The 19,181-nt window shown below is 36.7% G+C and overlaps 1 protein-coding gene across 4 annotated transcripts in view; it reads right to left on the reverse strand.

Annotated features, from left to right (window-relative positions):
• Positions 1 to 17,140, reverse strand: part of LOC103133825 (voltage-dependent calcium channel subunit alpha-2/delta-1) — an 81,710-nt gene extending 64,570 nt beyond the window's left edge. For 2 of the 4 annotated variants that reach the window (XM_016668152.1, XM_016668149.1), the window contains exons 1-3: positions 16,790 to 17,140; positions 7,756 to 7,837; positions 7,424 to 7,540 (exon numbers count right to left, since the gene is read on the reverse strand). In XM_016668152.1, coding sequence (XP_016523638.1) covers positions 7,424 to 7,540; positions 7,756 to 7,837; positions 16,790 to 16,878 — 288 coding nt within the window. In that variant the 5' untranslated portion in view covers positions 16,879 to 17,140. The remainder of the gene's footprint in view (positions 1 to 7,423; positions 7,541 to 7,755; positions 7,838 to 16,789) is intronic. The other 2 variants (XM_016668153.1, XM_016668151.1) reach the window with 2 other exon arrangements.
• Positions 17,141 to 19,181: the final 2,041 nt, after the last annotated feature.

Genomic DNA, 19,181 nt, shown 5'->3' on the forward strand with positions numbered 1-19,181 from the left:
AAAGAAAAAAAAAAAAAAAGAAAAAAAGATGGTAGATAGAGCTGGAAATCCTCGACTTCATACAATCAATATATTATGCAATGCTCTTAATGTGGTCACATTTTCAAACATAACTAAATCAAATAGGATGTGAGAGACAGAATTCCATGTAACAAAAATCTTAATTTAAAACATAAATACACTTATGTTAGTGTGATCCTTTTTTTTTATTATTTGTACCTTATAAAAGTTAAATAAAATTCCAAACTATATTTGATAACATTTTATTATGCGTAACAAATTAGGCACAATGTAAAAAGTAGGCGCCGTTTTCATGCAAGAGCTTTATCACAATCTCATCAAACTATAATTAAAATACTTCATCACCAGACTTAATTAGATGCTTTAAAATAGTAAGCTATTTTTAATACAGCTGCCTCAGGGTGATTGAATGATCAGCCTGTGCCTATGCTAATATGTTTCCATTTGTTACTTGTGTTATAATTATGGTATCCTCATAATGCTGGCACAAAATTTCTAATAAAAGCTGATAAAGCTTCCTTTGGATGATAATTTACAAATTGCTTTCCAATCTAAGCAGCCATGCTAATATTAACTTTAACTGTAAAATCCCACTTAATGACATTTTGTTATATTCATGCGTGATAAAGCCTAGTCAACAAACAAGCACAGTGACACCATGCATTTCAGCACCCAGAATGGCTACCAGGGAAGATCAAAGGATTTCTCAAACATGCATGAAATAATCATGTATGGTGTGTTTTTGATGAGGGAATAACAGTGGAATCTGATGTAAAGATGGAAAAAAAATCTACTTTACTTAATAGTGCCACTTTAATAAGCAAGAAAACAAATGTCAAACCATCTACTCAACTAAGAGTAAAGCAAAAGTATATAAAACAAACAGCTACTCATTAATGATGTACTGAGTAATTTCTTGCGATGTGTGGACTGCTTTTTTACAGCTGTTGTTATCAAACAAATAGAAATATAAAATGTAATGCAAATTCTGGTATTTTCAAAAACGGATATTTGAACAGTGCAGATTTATGCTAGATGCTCTGTATACTGGATATTCTCTTGCCCTCCAAATGACACACCATGCTCAGGACAGTAAACAGCACTTGAACAGGCCAGCTTGTGTATTATATATGAGAAGTCTCACTTTATCATAAATTGTGTGGGTGTCTGTCTGTGAATGTCTGGTTGAAATGTGCTTGTTTTCACTCAGTGAAAAGTTGGAGTAGCTACATTTTGTGCTCAAGTAAGAGCGTTGCTTCAAAATAATATTATTCAAGTAAAAGTAGAAGGTATGTGAAATATAACTACCCATTAGAAGTATTTTTCTTTTTCATAAAGTTACTGAAGTAAATGTGAATGAGTAGATATAACTAATTATTGCATAACTCCAGTTACAAGGGATGCAAATAAGCAGTAAATAAGACTTAGAGTTTTGATGCTAGAAAAAAATAAGTAAATATAAGGCTGACAAGATACTGAGGAGAGGCTGGAAACCTTAGAGATGAACTATAACAGCCGTTCCCTTCTGGATTCACCCCACGTTGACCTTCACAGCAGGTTTTCACCTCTAAACTTTGCAGCCTGCTAAAAAGAAGATGAGTGAGCCAAATACTGGCTATAATGTATGCAAACAAATGGCAAAGTAGATCTAACTTGACATTATACGAGGGGAATGCAACAGCACTTTACTTGCACAACACAAACATTTTGATTGGGCTTTTTCGTTTCACTAAAAAGGTGTCAGTCTTCTACTAACCCTGCTCATACATAACGGGGGCAATAAGATGATTTCAGACAAAAAAAAAAAAAAAAAAAAAAACACTGCTCTGTATAGATGACACTTAAACCTTATGGAAATGTTCTGAACTTTCAGTATGTTACACATGAATTAGATCAGTGTTTTTTTCATCGTGCAATTATAATAAACAGAAACGTATGTGTACTACATCTTTGAAAAAGCATGTTACAAATCTACTCGAATTTGGTTAAAATCTTTAAACTACCATTAGCAACAGTGGAATACAATATCAAAAACTTCTCTGGGTAGACAGAGATAAATCTAACCCTATTTAAGAAAAGTTTAACATTTAAGACCAACCATTTAAGTACTCGTTGCTCATAGCATGTCCACATCAGCTTAATGATCAAAATGCCTTATAGCCTTTGTGGACAGATATTCCTGACTCACTCTAATCTTACAGAAATCACCAACTCATCCCCACTGAGCAAGGGGATGAGTGTGAGTGAGCAGAGCCGGGAGCAGTGACGGGGAGAGGAACACTCGTGCAGGAACAACCAACGAACACCAAGATAATTTTTTTGGGCAAAAGATAAAAAATAAAAAATCACCTTTACTACATAAGTGACAAAATTCCTGTTTAGAAGGATGTAATCATAGGTAAAAATCTGTAAATGCAGCTGATCTGTGACAGAATATGTCAACAGCTTTTGCCCATGTAGTCGTCCATAGCAACATGGACCATGGTGGACTGAAGAAAAAGGGAAAATCCTAACATGCAAAAGTGATTAAGTATAAAAATGTCGCATTTGCTAAAATTAAGTCTTTCACTGCATTTGTTTTAGCTAAAATTCTTTACTTCAGCTAAGATGCAGGCAGCAGTTCTGCAACAAAAACAACAAAACCATTTATTTAAGTATTTACTTTTTTGGGGAAAAAACCTGACATATAGCTTTTTATTTCATGTGTCACGAAGAAATCAATTCATCGCATAAGAAACGGGCAAACTGATTCAATGTATTTTGTGGGGATAAAGTTAGACTGGTAAAAACCAGACCAATGTCCTACACTATTCCCAGAGGGTCTGGGCTCTCAGCTATGGAGAAACTATTGCTTCCTGGAGTCAGGGACTGTGATGTTTTAAATTGTACCCAACTGCAACATATGTCATGTGCCAGGTTGACGCTATGAAGCTTTCGCAAAATTGCCTGCGCTTTAAACAACTATTTCAAAGAGAGAAGCGCTGAGCCGTACGAGGTTCGGTCCGTTAATAGTAATTTATGGCCTGGTAGAAAATCTACCGGTGAGGATCGCAGTGAAGGGGAGAAAGTCCAAATTGTGATGTAAGCGAGATTTAATTTAAGCAGAATTGCACAAGACAACAATGGCCAGGTTAGGTTAAAGTCATTGTAATGAGCATCTTTGTTGTGTTCTGCATTACACTTTAACTTATTTGGCAGCAAGAATTTTAGCATATCAACGAAAATGTCAAAATCAAACAAAATTTGCAATCTGAATGTTGCCTGTGTAGGTCAAGTCACAGTTTTCATTGAGAAACATTTGATAAGGCAACCTCCCTCAATATTGTGCAGCCAAGTAGGCATTAATAATGCATGTTACATTCTGCCACATGCTTATTTATGGAAGCATGAGTAGACATGCCATGCCAAACACTTGTTGTTACACACCTGTGCTACATAAACTGTGGCCTCTAAAAGTTCTTCACTCCACATATACTGGGACCAGCCAAAGACAGAAGGATTTTAGAAGAGATAAGAACAAAAAAAAGGAGAAAGAAAGTTTGAAAACACTTCAAAGCAAAGAGGAAGTTGTTTGAGCGCCTTAGGCGACCTGAAATTATTTTGACATTGCTAGTCCTACCTGACCTTGTTTCAAATCTTCTGAACACCAAAGCAAGTCTCAGCTCTAATATAAATTCTCTTCTTGTGCTTAGAAGATAAACTTTAGAGTCTAAACCGCTACATAGAGATCAGTCAGCAAAAGTTACTTCTCAATAAAACCAAAGTCCTATGAAAAACATCACTTTAATCTTAAAGGTTGGTTTAAGATTTATGATTTTCGTTACAAAGACCAATGAGGAAACTTTTGCATAAAAGAATCTGAAAACCTCCTTTATTCTATGTTGCTCTTTTTTAACCATCCCGTGGAACCATAACTTTGATCAATGTATGAGGGCTAGACTTAACATTAGTAATCATGCCCAACTAACCATGAATTCCTATTTTCTCTTCATACCTAAAACCCACAACAACTTCATTCTTACAGCTATTGTTTTCCAACACTTATGCAAACATATGTTCTCTTTATCTTATGAATGTTTTGTCACTAGTTCTGTGAAAAAAATATTAAAAACACTAGAGTACTTACCAGAAAGCCAGAGTCTTGGCAGAATATGTGTATACGAACCTTCATAAACACTTTTGTTCTATCTCTAATCAGACATTTACCAAGAGACCTTATAAAGCCAAGGTATGCAGTCTTGAGAACTCCCTCTGGGTGCATTAAAATTGTTTTAATTCATGATAAAGATTTGCATTGCTGACCTACTTCTGAGGAAAGAAAGGGGGCGGGGAGGAAAAAAAAGAAGCTCCCCAGGGTCAAGGTTTTCATTATTGCATCCCATACTGCTGAAGGAATAATAAGATGAACCTCAGTTTCTGAATTCTGCTATTTAATATGTTTCACCTGCCCTTCAGTCTGTACGTCCATATATAAGCTACTGGTCAGATCCGTACAAAAATAGCTGGCAATTACTATATAAAATTATTCACATAAAATAAAGCGAACAATCAGAAAAGTTGTGTTTTCTAAAATGAACCTAACACCAAATTATTAACTCAACATGTTCACAAGTCACCCATTTAAAATCAAGTAGGATTAAGTGAAATATCACAGATGCATATATTTCACCAGAAATGTAAACATCTCAGTAACAGTAAAGCTGTTTTCAATGTCACAGATTTTTGGATTAACAGTCTCAATATAACTTCGTGGAAAAACAAAACAACTCTGGATCAAAAGGTGGTGATAAGAATGAGTTGTGGTCTGATAAACTGACAGAAGGAAAATGAATGTTTATTACTGCCTTCATTAAAGGGCGAGTAATTTGTTCAGCTGTTATCAAACATACTACTTTTATTCTGCTCTTTGTGCTGCTGTTTTTCACCCGATGTTTTGAAACTAGAATTTGAAACATATGTTGTAAAATTTATGTTGCTCCAAGTTCCCTGTCAGATTCTTTAACATCTAGGCTGCTGTTCTGCTCGCACCGTTTTGTTTTAAATGTGTCAGTGTTCAGCTTCTATCCAAGTTATAATAAATGTGTCAGTTGTGATTTTTTTTTTCTTTGTATTCGGCAGCATTTCTTAAAACAGCTTTTATTCTCACTCAATAATTATTGAGAACAGTCACTGTGTGACTGATCATGCTCTAAATATTTAACATATTTTTCAGCTACATTCTACTGTATTGGAAATACATTAGGCTGAAAAACTAGCCTACAGCAAGTACTATGAAGCACTGCAGCTTTAAAATCTCTTCTTCCAGGAGCCGGTCTTGGAACATTGGTCTGATGTTTTGGTGCTCATACAGCTTATATCTGTACTGGCATCCTGTCAACTGTCCATAATATCCTAGTCTTAGGATATTATGAAAAATAATATCCTAAACACAGAGTGTTTTGTTTGTTTGACAACATTCTGTCAACAGAACATTTTGAGATTTAGTGACTGTTTAGCATCTGTGTGGTCTGATTATTGGTCAGATGGATACGTACTTGTCTTTGTATTTTCATTATCCTTACTATCTTCTGATATACTTTTTTAAGGCTATATTACCTGGTTAAAGGTACCAGAAGTCTTGTCTGTTGTTACTGAACTAAACCCTCTTTAAGTGGATGCACAATATTCTACCTACAACACTAGTTTGCCATAGCTTCTGAATTTAAATGATGTACTGCTTTCTCCTTGGCCTAATTTAACACATGAGCATGAGGCATAAGACTCATGAATTAGTTTAAATATTGTTACAGCGTAATGTTCACCTCATTAGAAATTAAAAGATGTTTTAGAGTTCTAAGACTAAATAGTTCAAATGTCTTAGCAGCAGATATCAACAAAGAGGAGTGATTTAAATATTACCATACCATACCAACTTTATTTATAAAGCACTTTAAAACAACCACAGCTGATACAAAGTGCTGTACATTAAAACGCAACAATAAAAAACAAATAAACATAAACAAATAAAAACTCTTACAGTTTAAAAACAAACCAACCAACATACAATTTAAAACTAGATCCCGCTGGAGTTGAAAGCCAAGTAAAATAGATGGGTTTTAAGACTAGCTTTAAAAGGTATTTAGGTATATTAAGGCCGTGTTTTTCAACCTTTTTTGAGCCAAGGTACATTTTTCTAGTTGAAAAAATCTCGAGGCACACCACCAACCAAAAATGTAAACAAAGATACTCTGTAGCCGCCTATATTACATATATAGTCATTCTTATCAAAGCATCTTGAAAAGGAATCATATAAACACAAACATTTACTTTTTATCATATTTTACATTTCTTATTTCAAATTGCACTTAACATGTCCACTTCAAAAATACACCTGAACAGTGCCACAACACTGTCGTGTGTGATGTATGAATAGTAACATCACTAACATCAGTGATGCATGAATGATACTATTCATGCATCACTAATTCTCTTGTTTTAATGTAAAATGCTCTGTACCTATACTACCATGATTACGCCTCTAGTCACTACTACAGCAGAGACACTCAAAGATGGCATTATTCGCAGATAATTAATTCATTTTCAAAAAATCTTTTAAGATCAATTACCGTATTTTCCAGACTATGAGCGCACCATACTATAAACCATACCTTCAATTTTTTTGACTTCCAATGATTCACTTCCTGCTAAAGAGCCCCCTGGTGGTTGAAGAAAAATCCACAGAAAAGCCACATGTTCAAAGTGCAGGAAAAAAGTAGCGGCTTATAGTCCGGAAAATACGGTAGGTGAAATTGGATAATTTCCACAGCACACCTGACAATCACTCACGGTACACTAGTGTGCCGCGGCACAGTGGTTGAATAACACTATATTAAGGTATTTTGATGAACAGGACAATTGTTTTTTTGTTTTTTTTTAAGTTCAAGTCTGCACCAAGTGCATATCTCAAATACAAACATGAACTAATTTGGATTTTGAAACCAGCAACACAGTAAAAGAGAAACATTTTTTAGACGACCCTTTGAAAACTATGAAAGTTCATGTAGTTTTGCTAATCAAATCTGTATTTGGCCTTTCTGAGTGAGAAATTTCAGCTTTAACATTGATTTGAAACAGACCAATCAATTCAGCTAAGCAAATGAGTGCATAAACCACCAAATTTATGTCACTTAAAAGCATCATCATTACTTCTATTTTACGCAACAATAAATAAAAAATATTGGAATAACAACTGTCACCATCTTACATGTCCAAATCTATGCACAGTTTTGGGAAAGAAAAGGAACAAACTGAAAAATGTTTTCCCTTCCAGCCCTTGTGGAGAAAAAGTTTGTCCTGCACAGCATCAACATCTACATAAATTTGCAAACTGACAGTTGGTTCCCCTGCTTGCAGTGCGTCCTACCTCCAAGGCAGCAGACCTCTTCCGCAGCAGCTGTTCTATATTCCTGGCAGCTCTGGCCACCAGCTCTTCTGCATCATTTTGCTCCACAGTATAGAGATGCTGATTTTTCAGAAAAATCTAGATGAAAAGACAGCAAACAAAACTATTAGTAATTGGAATTGTCTTTATGCTAGTCAATACATCATATTTAGAATTATGTGTAAATGTGCTTAAAAATGAATTAAATTAATAAAACATAATTGAATTTGAAGACAGAGAGTAGTTTCACTGTCTAAATGTTAGTCAGTGACAGAATATCGCCTTTATAAGAATGTGGTTTTCACACATTTTACCTGAGTGAGGCTCTGCCCTGCTGTGGCTGTGTCTGCCAAGGTGACGAGCTCTTTCTGCATTTGATCAACCCATTCCTTAATCCTGTGGGACAAAGCGAAGCACAGAATCAATCTTGTAACTAAAATGTTACCAGTGTAGAAGAGACATCAAAAGCTTTCAAGGCACAATTAAACTGTCATTCATGCCATTCTATACCCATCAAGTGGCTGAAACGTTCAGTCACATCGCAAGGAAATAAACAGGAGCAACAACATTCCCTCCTGCAGGTCAAGCAGAGTGTCATTTAATCTAGCATGACTGACCAGGAACAAATACAAAGTCATTTGATAAAACACGCGTCACCTGCTGCCAGCTGTTGTATTTTCTATCAAAGAGTTCAAACATAAAGTCAAACAATCAGGTAATGGTCAGCCATCAGGGGAAAGTTGTGTGAGGCCATGCTCTGTTATAGCAATGTTATCAAAATACAATATTACCACAACACAGGTGCAGCTCAGCTAAATCAAAATACAAATTACTTTTCATCAATTCAGAAGGAGAAAAAAGGACTGGACTGTTGGTAGGTGGTGTAAAGTCCTCTTTTCAGATGAAAGCAAATTTTGCATTTCATTTGGAAATCAAGGTCCGAGGAGCTGAAGAAAGAGATTACAGAGAATCCAGGTTGCACAAGGTGTAGTGTGAAGCTTCCACAGTATTAGATGATTTCAGAAGCTAAGTCATCTGGTGTTGGTCCACTGTTTTTTTTTATTAAGTCTATTGTCAGTTCAGCCATATAGGAAGAAGTTTGAGTTCTTGGTTCTTTCCTATGCTGACAAACTTTATGGATTCATGTTCCAACTGGACTGGCCACAAGTCCATGCTAAAAGTATCAGCATCTGGTTTACAAGAGCCCAAGACTTAATCATAAAAATTACCTGAAGTAAACACTGGAAATAATGAACTAATTTAATATAATCACTTTTGACATAAAGCGACAGATTACATGAATCCATGTAATACTCTAGTTTCACTTTTTTAAGTAACATCTGATTAGCTTTTCAGTGATGTTCCAAAAGTAAAAATATCACACAATACTCTGCACATTCTACTACAGCTGCAATGGCAAATTGGTCTATCCATGCCCATGTAATTATTTATTTTTTGACAGTGCGTTTACAGAATAAGTTTATTTGTGAGTAAACGCATGAAAAAAAGTGATCCATAATATAAATAAAATCAAGAAGAAACAAGAGACAAAAAACATGCAGTGGATGTGGAAAGTTCAGACAAAGTACACTAAAGGAGAAAGATGAAACACTTTGCAAAGTGATACCAGAGGGAATAACACAATGTGAAAAAGCTGAGCAGAGAAACAATAAAAGTCAAGATATTTTGATATTTGACTTACAAACTAGGAAATCCTGTGGGGGATTTAACATAACTGAAGGAATGTTAAACCTAAGCCTTGAAAGTAGTAAAACGTGGAAAATGTGTTGATGTTAATTTGTACATATGAAGCAGTCAAATGTGGATTTAATTCTGCTGGGGCGTCTATTGCTCTGCAATCTTATTTTAATTAAAATGTTGTTTTTCTACATTGTTGAAGTTCAGAAATTGCAGAGGGTTTTTTATTTTTTTATTTCAGTACTACCTTGATAAACTGTTGAGACCTTGTGGAAGATCAATAAGATCTATTAGATCGTGTCTAATAGGTGGCATCCCTGAGTTAAAGGCCAAAGAAGGTTTCTGTTGGAAATAGTGGAAGGAGGAGATCCAGTAGGAAAACGAGATCCTTTATTTTCACCATTTCACAAATAACAAAAATGCCTCCCCAGCAGTGACTGGGCACTATCTAAATTAAATGTGATGCTCAATTTAATAATTTTAGAAAAATAAATTATTCTTCTTTTTTCCGGCACATATTATGTTCATATGGAGTAGAGTCTGCAAAACGGCAAAAAAACAAACAAAAACAAACAAACAAACAAAAAAAAAACACTAAATAAATTAGCTTCCTTTGCAGATGCATTTCCCTGGTTGTCTACTAGATTTTTTTCATGTGAAATCCCCATTCAGCAGGCCCTCACCTTGGCATTTCTCTCCTGAATGTATCTTTTACTGTATTGCTTCAATGTTTGTTTATACTCTGCATTCTTATTTGCTGCAAGATGTCTATAAAATTTTACACAAAATTGCAAACGATCAAAGGCCATCTTATTTCCACACTTCCAACCATTCATTATTCTTACCCTTAACATTTTTTCCTATGTCCATTGATATATATCCATTAAGAAGTCCTAAGACTAACATGTCACTTGACACTATGAATTTACATTCAGAAGCAAGATGCAGGCGCGGAATAATAGGGGGGCTGGGGGGGCTGCTGCCCCCCCAAACCGGGCTGGATGGGGGGCCGGGCCTGGAGATGCTAGGGAGGGAGGAATGGTTTCAAGTCATAGAAATATGTGATCATAGACAGAGAAAGTGTGCCCTCGCCTGTTGAGAAGGGTGTATTTAATGTTAAACCCTAACCCTAACCCACGATTAGCTCACCATGTTGCCCTAAATATGTTGTAATTTTCCTATTACCTAAGAAATGCTGTTTTTGATACATGAAAACTCATAACTACTTTAAAAATAGTATGTCTTTTGTTATATTTTTTTACCCATGGAGGTCGCCATTTTTTCATTTGCGCAATGCATGCTGGGTTGATGGCGCGATTGGGTCTGTTTGACTGGTGTACATTTAGACAACACCAAGGTCTATGACCGCGGAAAAAGTGAAATAAGAATGGAACACTTCCTACAAGAAAAAAAAAAAAAAAGAAGAAAGAAAAAGCGTTGGAGAGAGCCGAACACAACGTCTGGAGGACCAAAACTAACAAGTGGTCGTACCTTTCCAAGCTAATGCAGTGTGGCGCCAACTGTTTTTATCCACCAAGCGCCAAAACCCCTGCTAACCGCTAGTGAGTGAAGGACGTTGGAAGAAGCATCCAGACAACTTGAGCAAACGTTTGAAAGTCTTTTAAACGATAACGGAGCTACACCTGTTCTAACATACTGAATGTGAAACCAAGGACCCAACACCGGACCGAAGACCAGACCCTAAACAGACCGGACATAGAGCTACTTACACACAGTCCATACTAGAGGTATGGGTCATTCATTGTTTAATTTCTGAAGCTGAAGATGACAACAACAGCAGAAACACCAGCTTCTTCCTCCGTTTGGTCCTCCTAATCTTTCTCTCTTCTGATTTCTACATTCCCATCAATTACAACGCGCTCCGGTTCAAACTGAAAAGCTCTAACGACGTTACTCACATCACTGAGAGCCGTTCTTCATTGTAAGGGGAGGGGCTACAAAAACAGCAGCGCAATAAGCGGCACACGAGAGAAAAACGAGAGAGGGAGGCGTTTCATCACTTTTTCTTTTCTGCTGCTCAGTTCTCACTCTCAGTGCAAGTGCTCTACTTACAACAGAATTTTGTTTTGATTAGCATGACAGCTCTGTAGCCAATCACGTTTGAGAGTATGGGATCATACCATTATGTGAAAAACCAGAGGGGAAAGACGGAACAGTCAGGTTAGTCCATCCCCTCATCAATAGACAGTGGTGAGGAGAATGTGTGGCAAAAAAAAAAAAAAAAAAAAATCATAAATATAACTGACGCCTGAAATATAAGCACCATCTGGCTGAAGATTAAAGATATTATCTAATAATAAATTATATGATGTACTTTTAATGTATTAAGAACATAAAGATGGCAGCTGATTTTTGCAGATATTTTTGTGCTACAAACTCACCAGACACTTTTTAGACGCATTTGTTTAATGCTTTGTAACACAAACATTGAATCAGCCAAACACGCAATGGCAACTAAATGCATTCATGCATCCAGACACAGTGAAGACAACTTGGTGCAGTTCAAGCGGAGTGTCATAATAGGGTATAAAAGATATTTAATTGACTTTGAACATGACAGGGTTGTTGGTGCCAGACAGGCCCGTCTGACTATTTCAGAAACCACCAATCTCCTGGGATTTTCACACACAACCATCTGTTGGGTTTAACAGAGAATTATCTGAAGAAGAGAAATGCCCAGTGAGCATCAGTTGTGAGGACAGAACTGGCTTGATGAGAGATGTCAGAGGAGACTGGGCAGACTGCTTTGATATACGTAAGTAGCTCATTAGCCACTCATTACAACCAAGGTATGTATTTGCAAAAAATCACAGTGTTGCTATACCTGTCAGCTACAAACAGGAAACTGAGGCTTTAAGTCACATAAACTCATCAAGTTTGGACAATACCAGCTTAGAAAAATGTTCTCCTTATCTAATGAGTCTTGATTTAAGATGCAAAGATTATGATGTTGTTGAAATGTGGTACAAACACCATGAAAGCATGGATCCACTCTACCTGGCATCATCAGATCAGGCTAGTGGTGGTGTAATAATGTGCATTTTTTGGGCACTTTTTTGCCCCAAGTGAGGATTGTCAAAACACTCCAGCCTACCTGAATTTTGATGCACCACCACATCCTTCCCTTTACAGTCACATTGTACCCTTCCTCTCATGGCTGCTGCCAAAAGTATACCATATCCCAGAGTATCTCAAATTAATTTCTTTAACATGGCAATCGGTTCCCTGCTTTTCATTGGCCTCCACAGTCACCAGCTCTAAGTCCAGTGGGGTACCTTTAGGATGCGGTGGAACAGGACATTCAATAGCTTGGATGTTAAAACTGCAGCAATTGAGTGATGTCCATCTAACTAAAATATTCCTTACGAATGATTCTGACATTTTTTTTAAATCTGTGCCATAAAGAAGGCAGCTCTGAAGGCAAAATTGGATTCAACCTGGTACTCCCAAAGTGTGCCTTGAATGCAGCTAGTGATATTCAAGTATATTCCATTAGAGCTCTGTAATAAAGAGCTCAGTGTTTTTTCTGCGTTGTATCAACATTGACCTTTCCAAAAGACTGTTTGTGTCGGTTTATCCTCAGATTATGCTGGAGTTATTTTTTCTGTTTTGCTGCTTAATTTGTATTCATTGTTTATAGGCATATTAAATCAGTAAATTTGGGTAAATCTCTTCTTTTACACTCTTTGTTTTTTTCTCAAATCACAGTGGACCAGAGTAAATATTGCAATCCAAATGTATTATCCTAAATTTATATTTGATGTGCGAGCAAGTAAGACATTTCTCTTTTTAAAAGGCATCAATTTAATGCAGGTATTTGAAGGGGCACATTATATTTAAATATGATATGTGGTGCACTGCTTCAGGTTTTTCAGAGTAATAAAAACCTTTATGCACATAAATTTACTATTTTGTCTATTATGTCAAAAAAATTATTGGATTATGTTTATTTAGTGTCCCAACAACACTAATAGCAAAATTCCATACATTTTTATATTACTATAAATATTATGAGGTAATACGTACAATCACTTCTTTATTGCTTAGGATGACTCGTGTTTAGCAACTTATGACTGATTGCACGTACAATGGCTATCATAACACAGTGATGCTGAAAGCTAATAAAACGTAATAAAGTTGGTGTGGCTGAGCTGAGGTAGCGAGATTTTTCTGCTCCGGTTGCTGAGCTTTGATTACTGCAGCCTGTGGTACAATGCTGGATAATTAAACACACACACGCACACACACACACATAAACACATCCATATGGCAACTGGGTCAGACATTGCCCTACATTGTTTTTACAGACGCAGGAAGAGCAAATGAGTGTGAAAACAGAACGAGGGGCAGAAACCCAATGCAAGACACAGAGAGACAGATGTTTGTGATATAGTCACACTAGAGCCAGGGGGGGGGGGGGGGGGGGGGGGGTGCAATGAGCTGGCCTGTAGTGTGGATCTCAGTGGGCGGCTGTACCAAACTACAGTCTAATTACACATCATTAAAGAAGCAAAGACAGAGGCTGTTCAGTCCAGACAGCAAAACAGAATGTGGCATAAAAACACCAACTAATGCCCGACAACAATTTGAGCTTCTCTGGTCCAGCTCTTAACTAACTACCCAGATTTCACATTCATTTTTTTTTTAAGTGACCCACATACAAAACGGTGCCTAGAAAAGATATGTTTGGACTTAAATCCACTGACCTCCCTGTATGTCCCAATAGCTTTTCACAACAGTTATCAATTTGGATTTATAGTGATTCATAAATATAGCCACCACTAATCATTGCTGTTAACACTAAGCTTACTTTCTCATTTGAAAATATCCTCTAAAATGTTGCTCCAGGTCTGTAAGATATTGTAATATGTTTCATATCCAGAGCTGAGGAACTTAATGGTATTTGAAATTTGCAAAATATCAGATTCTTTCACTTGACAGACAAGCAGCTGCCAAGTTTCTTCCCAGTCTTTTACTGCTTAAACAGAATAATTCAGTAGGGTGCATTTTTGAAGTTTGCTGAGTTTCTTTTTAGTTATTCTGTTTGTGTATGAACATACTTTTGAAAATTGAACATTTCAAACTTCATTACCTTTTCTTTTTCAACATGTTTACCCAGTTGTTTTCATAATTGTATATCTATCTATCTATCTATCTATCTATATATCTATCTATCTATCTATCTATCTATCTATCTATCTATCTATCTATCTATCTAGATCTATATAGATATATATAGATATAAAGGGTTAACTATAAAACAAACATATAAAGGACTGATGCGGTATTTCATTTTTTTGTATTTAGTCTTCATAATTTAGATCATCCTTATTAGTAGTAGCAGTTAATTTTCCAATCTAAAATGATGTCACAAGTCTTGGTGTTACCATAGCTGCCCCATACCTAAGTATTATTCCAGAAGATGTACATTTCATGTAATCTCTTATGACTTGTGATTTTATTTAGCCTAAGAACAGAATAGTGGGTCCTGTCACAAAGCAAAAATACTTCAGGAATAGTTTGAGAATCACAACAGTGGGTTTTCAGATGTTGACTTGGCCTCCACAATCCCTAAATTTCTATCCAAGGACTCTCTGTGGAATGTGCTGCACAAACTAGACCCATGAAGTCACTTCTTCAGAAGTGGACTTAAAGGATTTGGAGCTGCAGTAACATCTTGGTATCAGATATTAGCACACTTTCAGAGGTCGAGTGGAGTCCATATCTCAATAGGCCATACCTGCTTTGGCAGCAAAAAGGGCTTTGAGATTATTTAGTTTTGCTATAACAAGAACAGGCAAAATACTTTTGAAATAATATCTATCATTTTAAAATGGAGATTATTTTTACCTAAATTTGAAATCAAAACAATTTGTCAGCATGCAAATAAAATGGATTTTATGGCGTCATTAAAATTTTGATAATCCATAGTTAAAATAAAATAGTGTCACTTTATTATGTCCATCTGATATAGTTTGTGTTATTTTTGCACACATATATTGTGCTGGCTTCTTTTTTTTTTTTTTTCAAATGAATTTTCATGGAGGGGCACAATATTATACATTTTAGTTGTTCTTCAATTTGCAAAATACCATTTAAACAACCAGCTGATACTAATTGGCTAACTAGTCAGGCTGTCTGCTCCATTGGAGTAGTTGACTATTTATAGACAGTGTGTATAGTTTGTAAATTGGACCCCATTTCTTGTATGTAGAAATGGGGTCCAACCGACCCCACACACGTAAAACTTGTGTCATTTTTCATAGTCCTCTACGTTTGCCTCGCACGCACAAGGGCTAAATATCATTCATGATATTCCTTTAGTTTCTTTGCATTCACCAACTGATTGTCAGTACCACAGCTGAATTTTTCTTTCTTGTAAATCAGGTAAGCATGTCGGAGCCATTTTCAGCCAGCTTACTTGCAGTGCTCAGCAACAGGTGACAGATGTGGAGTGTGCAATTTCTCTGTTCCATGCGGCTTTAAATAATTTCACTCACTCTAGCACTTTCTCTCGCACCTCACTAAAGATTTAGTATTTTTGAAACTGTATTTTTTTGGATCCTTTGTATGCATTGACATGGATATCAAGGCCATGAACTTTGTTCTGTTGAAATGATCAAATTTCCCCAGGAATTTGCAACTCTATAGGCATCATAAATCGTAGTAGTAATTGGTCTATCATCGATAGACATATGAGTAAGAGTGGTAAACACAATAGTTACTATGAATAGATGAAAATATTCAAATTTGGCCAGATATTCAATTGTAATAAGTCCCTTTAAAGGACTTCTTTAATTCCTGGTTTCGCTGGTTTAGCTGAATATGCAGCCTCACCAAATATTCTCAGGATATCAACACGCTGTTCATAGTAAGACCTGGCTGAGATCGAAGTTAAATATGTCCTTGTGATGATAAAGCTTTGTTTGTACCACTGCTTGTGCAAAGGAAGTGTTGGTTTTCTAACTGTGAATTACTACTGAAGCCTATGGGCTGTGACTTCTTGCTGGATCTGTAAAATCCAATGAAAAATTTCACTCCCGCTTGCATTTTTTTCCCTCCAGCACTTGGTATGAATTTCAAGAAGCAAATATCCCCAATTGTTCTGATTGTGAAAATTAGTGAATGGGATATATCTTCAGTTCAAAGTATTTATTGAAATTGTGAACACGTAGAAACAAACCTACAGGAGAGATAGCTCACTGGAGACATGTAAGGATTTTTCCTCTGTCAATTTTAAATACAGCATTAGGCTGGAGGGCAGCGATTGTAACTCCTCTACAACTTCATTGAGGAGCTGTCACGGCTGAGCGTGGCCACCGGCGACAATCTGCCGATTTTGGTGACTAACATTTATCAACGTCAGGATGCGAGCAGACAGGGCTGAGATGAAATACTTTCTGCCATCAATGTGTCTCTCTAAAGATGACCATCGGCGCATGAATGAACCGGGCAGCCGGACATCGGTCCCCGCTCTCACGCCCACGCAGTCAGAGTGGCTCATTAAAAATATAAATAAAAATCGCAGCCCTTAAACCTACTGTGATGCTGAAAGAATGAGCGCTTGCAACAAGCAGTCTGGCAAAAACCTTAAAGCTCGAAACAGGATTACATGGGGGCTATACTTACATGAGCTGTGTGGGGAACTGGGATGGCAAACAGCCCTCCTGCCACAGCAGGAGCAGGAACAGCCAGGTTCGTACCCTGCAGGTATCCATTGTAAAGGGGAGAGAAAAAGAAGGGGAAATTCCCCGATGTGCGTCAGTATCCAATCTGCTTCGCTTCCCCGCCGCCGCCGCCGCTGTCGCCGATGAATGGAGCGACTTGCGCAAGCGGCGCAGCCTGTTCCTCCCTCACAGATTAACAAACCCTGACACCTTTAATCTGATGACTCGGCCATCCTGCGCTCTAACAGGTACCTGAGCCGGAGATCTCAGGCTGCTTCTGTCTCACCCTCCCTCCTTCTGCCCGCTCTGATCGGCGAGAGGAGGGAGAAATAAAGCAAATCTTGTCATGTTATTCTTTAGTTTAACTAAATGCATTTTAACATTTCTTTTTATTTTATTTTATTTTATTATTTTTTTATTTTTTTGGAAAAATATTGAATTAACTGTATAATATGTTTCCAAGGAAACTTCAGAAACGTATGTAATACCTTGCCCTCCTGGTGTGTTCTACAGCATCCCATGTTGTCACTAACAAATTGCTTTTTCTTTCTTTTGTTTGTATGTTTTTTATTTTTTTTATTTTATTTTTTATTTTTTGCTTCCCTATGAAGAAACACCTGACTACCACCCACACTGGCAAACGCATTCTGAATACAGAATCAGGGCTTTGCTTTTTAAAATGCTATGCAACATTTCAGCATTTGCAACAGGCAGAGACAGATGAGACTTTACAGAGGTTGATTGCAAAGCCTTCAGTCGAAAACATCAGATTGAGGGACAAGATGTATCGATTTGACAGATTTTGTGAAAACAATATGAGAAAAAATATAATAACAGCTTAGTGAGTCTCAGAGTCATCCATCATAGCTGCTTTAGGAAATTAGATTTGGAATATTTGCTGCATATTCTCGCGCTTCCTTTTGTCTAGTCTCCTGAAAAGAAGAAAGTTTTTTTTTTTTTTCTTTCATTATGCTGCTAGTTCAAGTAATACAAATATTTTTATAAGGAGCAAGTTTACTCCATGGGTGTTGTAGTTGTGTGCTCAGGGGTTTATGTGTCTTATTCCGACCTGGAGGGAGGGCAGGGCAGCAGAAGCAAGATGCTTGGGGATTTGGTTATCAATCGTTGCTTGGCAACCACACACCATCCTCTCATGGCCTCTCACTACTCCCCCCCCCCGCTCCTTTTCTCTCTATTCTTGCTTTGTCTCTCCCCTGCCACCTATCCATCGCTCCAAGTATACACTACAGAATCTTCCTCAGTTACTCCCCAGGTCTAATCCTCTCGATCCTGATCACATCACCTGCTGCACATTTCCCTGACAGCCTAGAGAGAAGCCAGTGGTTAATGGGATGGGAGGGGGGAAATAAAGGAATAGTGAGCACTGGAGAGGAACAAACTGAAATAGGAAAGATCCAACTGGAGAGAACTGAGCAGAGTGAGCCTCTTCAGACATCTTCCTTCGTTGTATGTATTATTTATTTAATATGTTGGAAACACTACAAACTACAACCTTTCACCAGAAAATGTTACTTTTTAGTCACTACTTTGATGCAATATTTCAATCAGCTGGGTTTCCTTGGATATATTCTTTTTATACCAATTGGAATAAAGGAAAAAAAAACAAAACTTTTTTGTTAAATTAATTGCATTGTTTCAAAAGATTTATCCAATCTTTTGAAACATGTAATTTACTTTGAATCCGTGTCAGATTGAATGAGCAATACAGTGTACAAATTTGTTTTTATTTAGTTTGTAAAGCGCCTTCAGAGTACTTTTTTTGTTGTTGTGAATTGGAGCTAAATTAATATTCTGAATCTAATTGGATTTAATTGGTATTTCATTGAATTTCTCTGTGTGACAGACCCTGGAAGACATTGTATCCATGTCTGAATATTAGCCCTGTGCATTCCTAATATTCTGTTACTGAAATAATACAATACATTTCACCTAATTCAAAGAATTCTCTCAATAGAATCCAATTGTAAAAAAAAAAAAAAATCCAGTTGCCTTTTGTTCAACATTTTTTTATGTATAGACATTGTACATAGATATTTCTATGTAGAGAGCTCAGGAAATTGCGAATGATTTTTGAAAAAAACGTAGCAATCATAATAATTTCATAAAGTACATACAAAGACATGCACTATTTAATAACCACAGTCATGTTTACCGACTGCTTTTTTGTTCCACATAAAATGCTGCCACCTACAGGGAATCCGTACCATTACAAGATTGGAACAGTGATAAAAATGTAGAAAGACACAAGAGCCCTCTTGCGGCACCGTAGCAGTGCTACCAGTTGAGCCACCATGCACACAGTCCCTCAAAAATGAAATTAAATAATAATAAAA

Source organism: Poecilia formosa, unplaced genomic scaffold (assembly GCF_000485575.1).
Source record: "Poecilia formosa unplaced genomic scaffold, Poecilia_formosa-5.1.2 Scaffold13, whole genome shotgun sequence".
In the NCBI taxonomy this organism is placed as follows: domain Eukaryota; kingdom Metazoa; phylum Chordata; class Actinopteri; order Cyprinodontiformes; family Poeciliidae; genus Poecilia; species Poecilia formosa.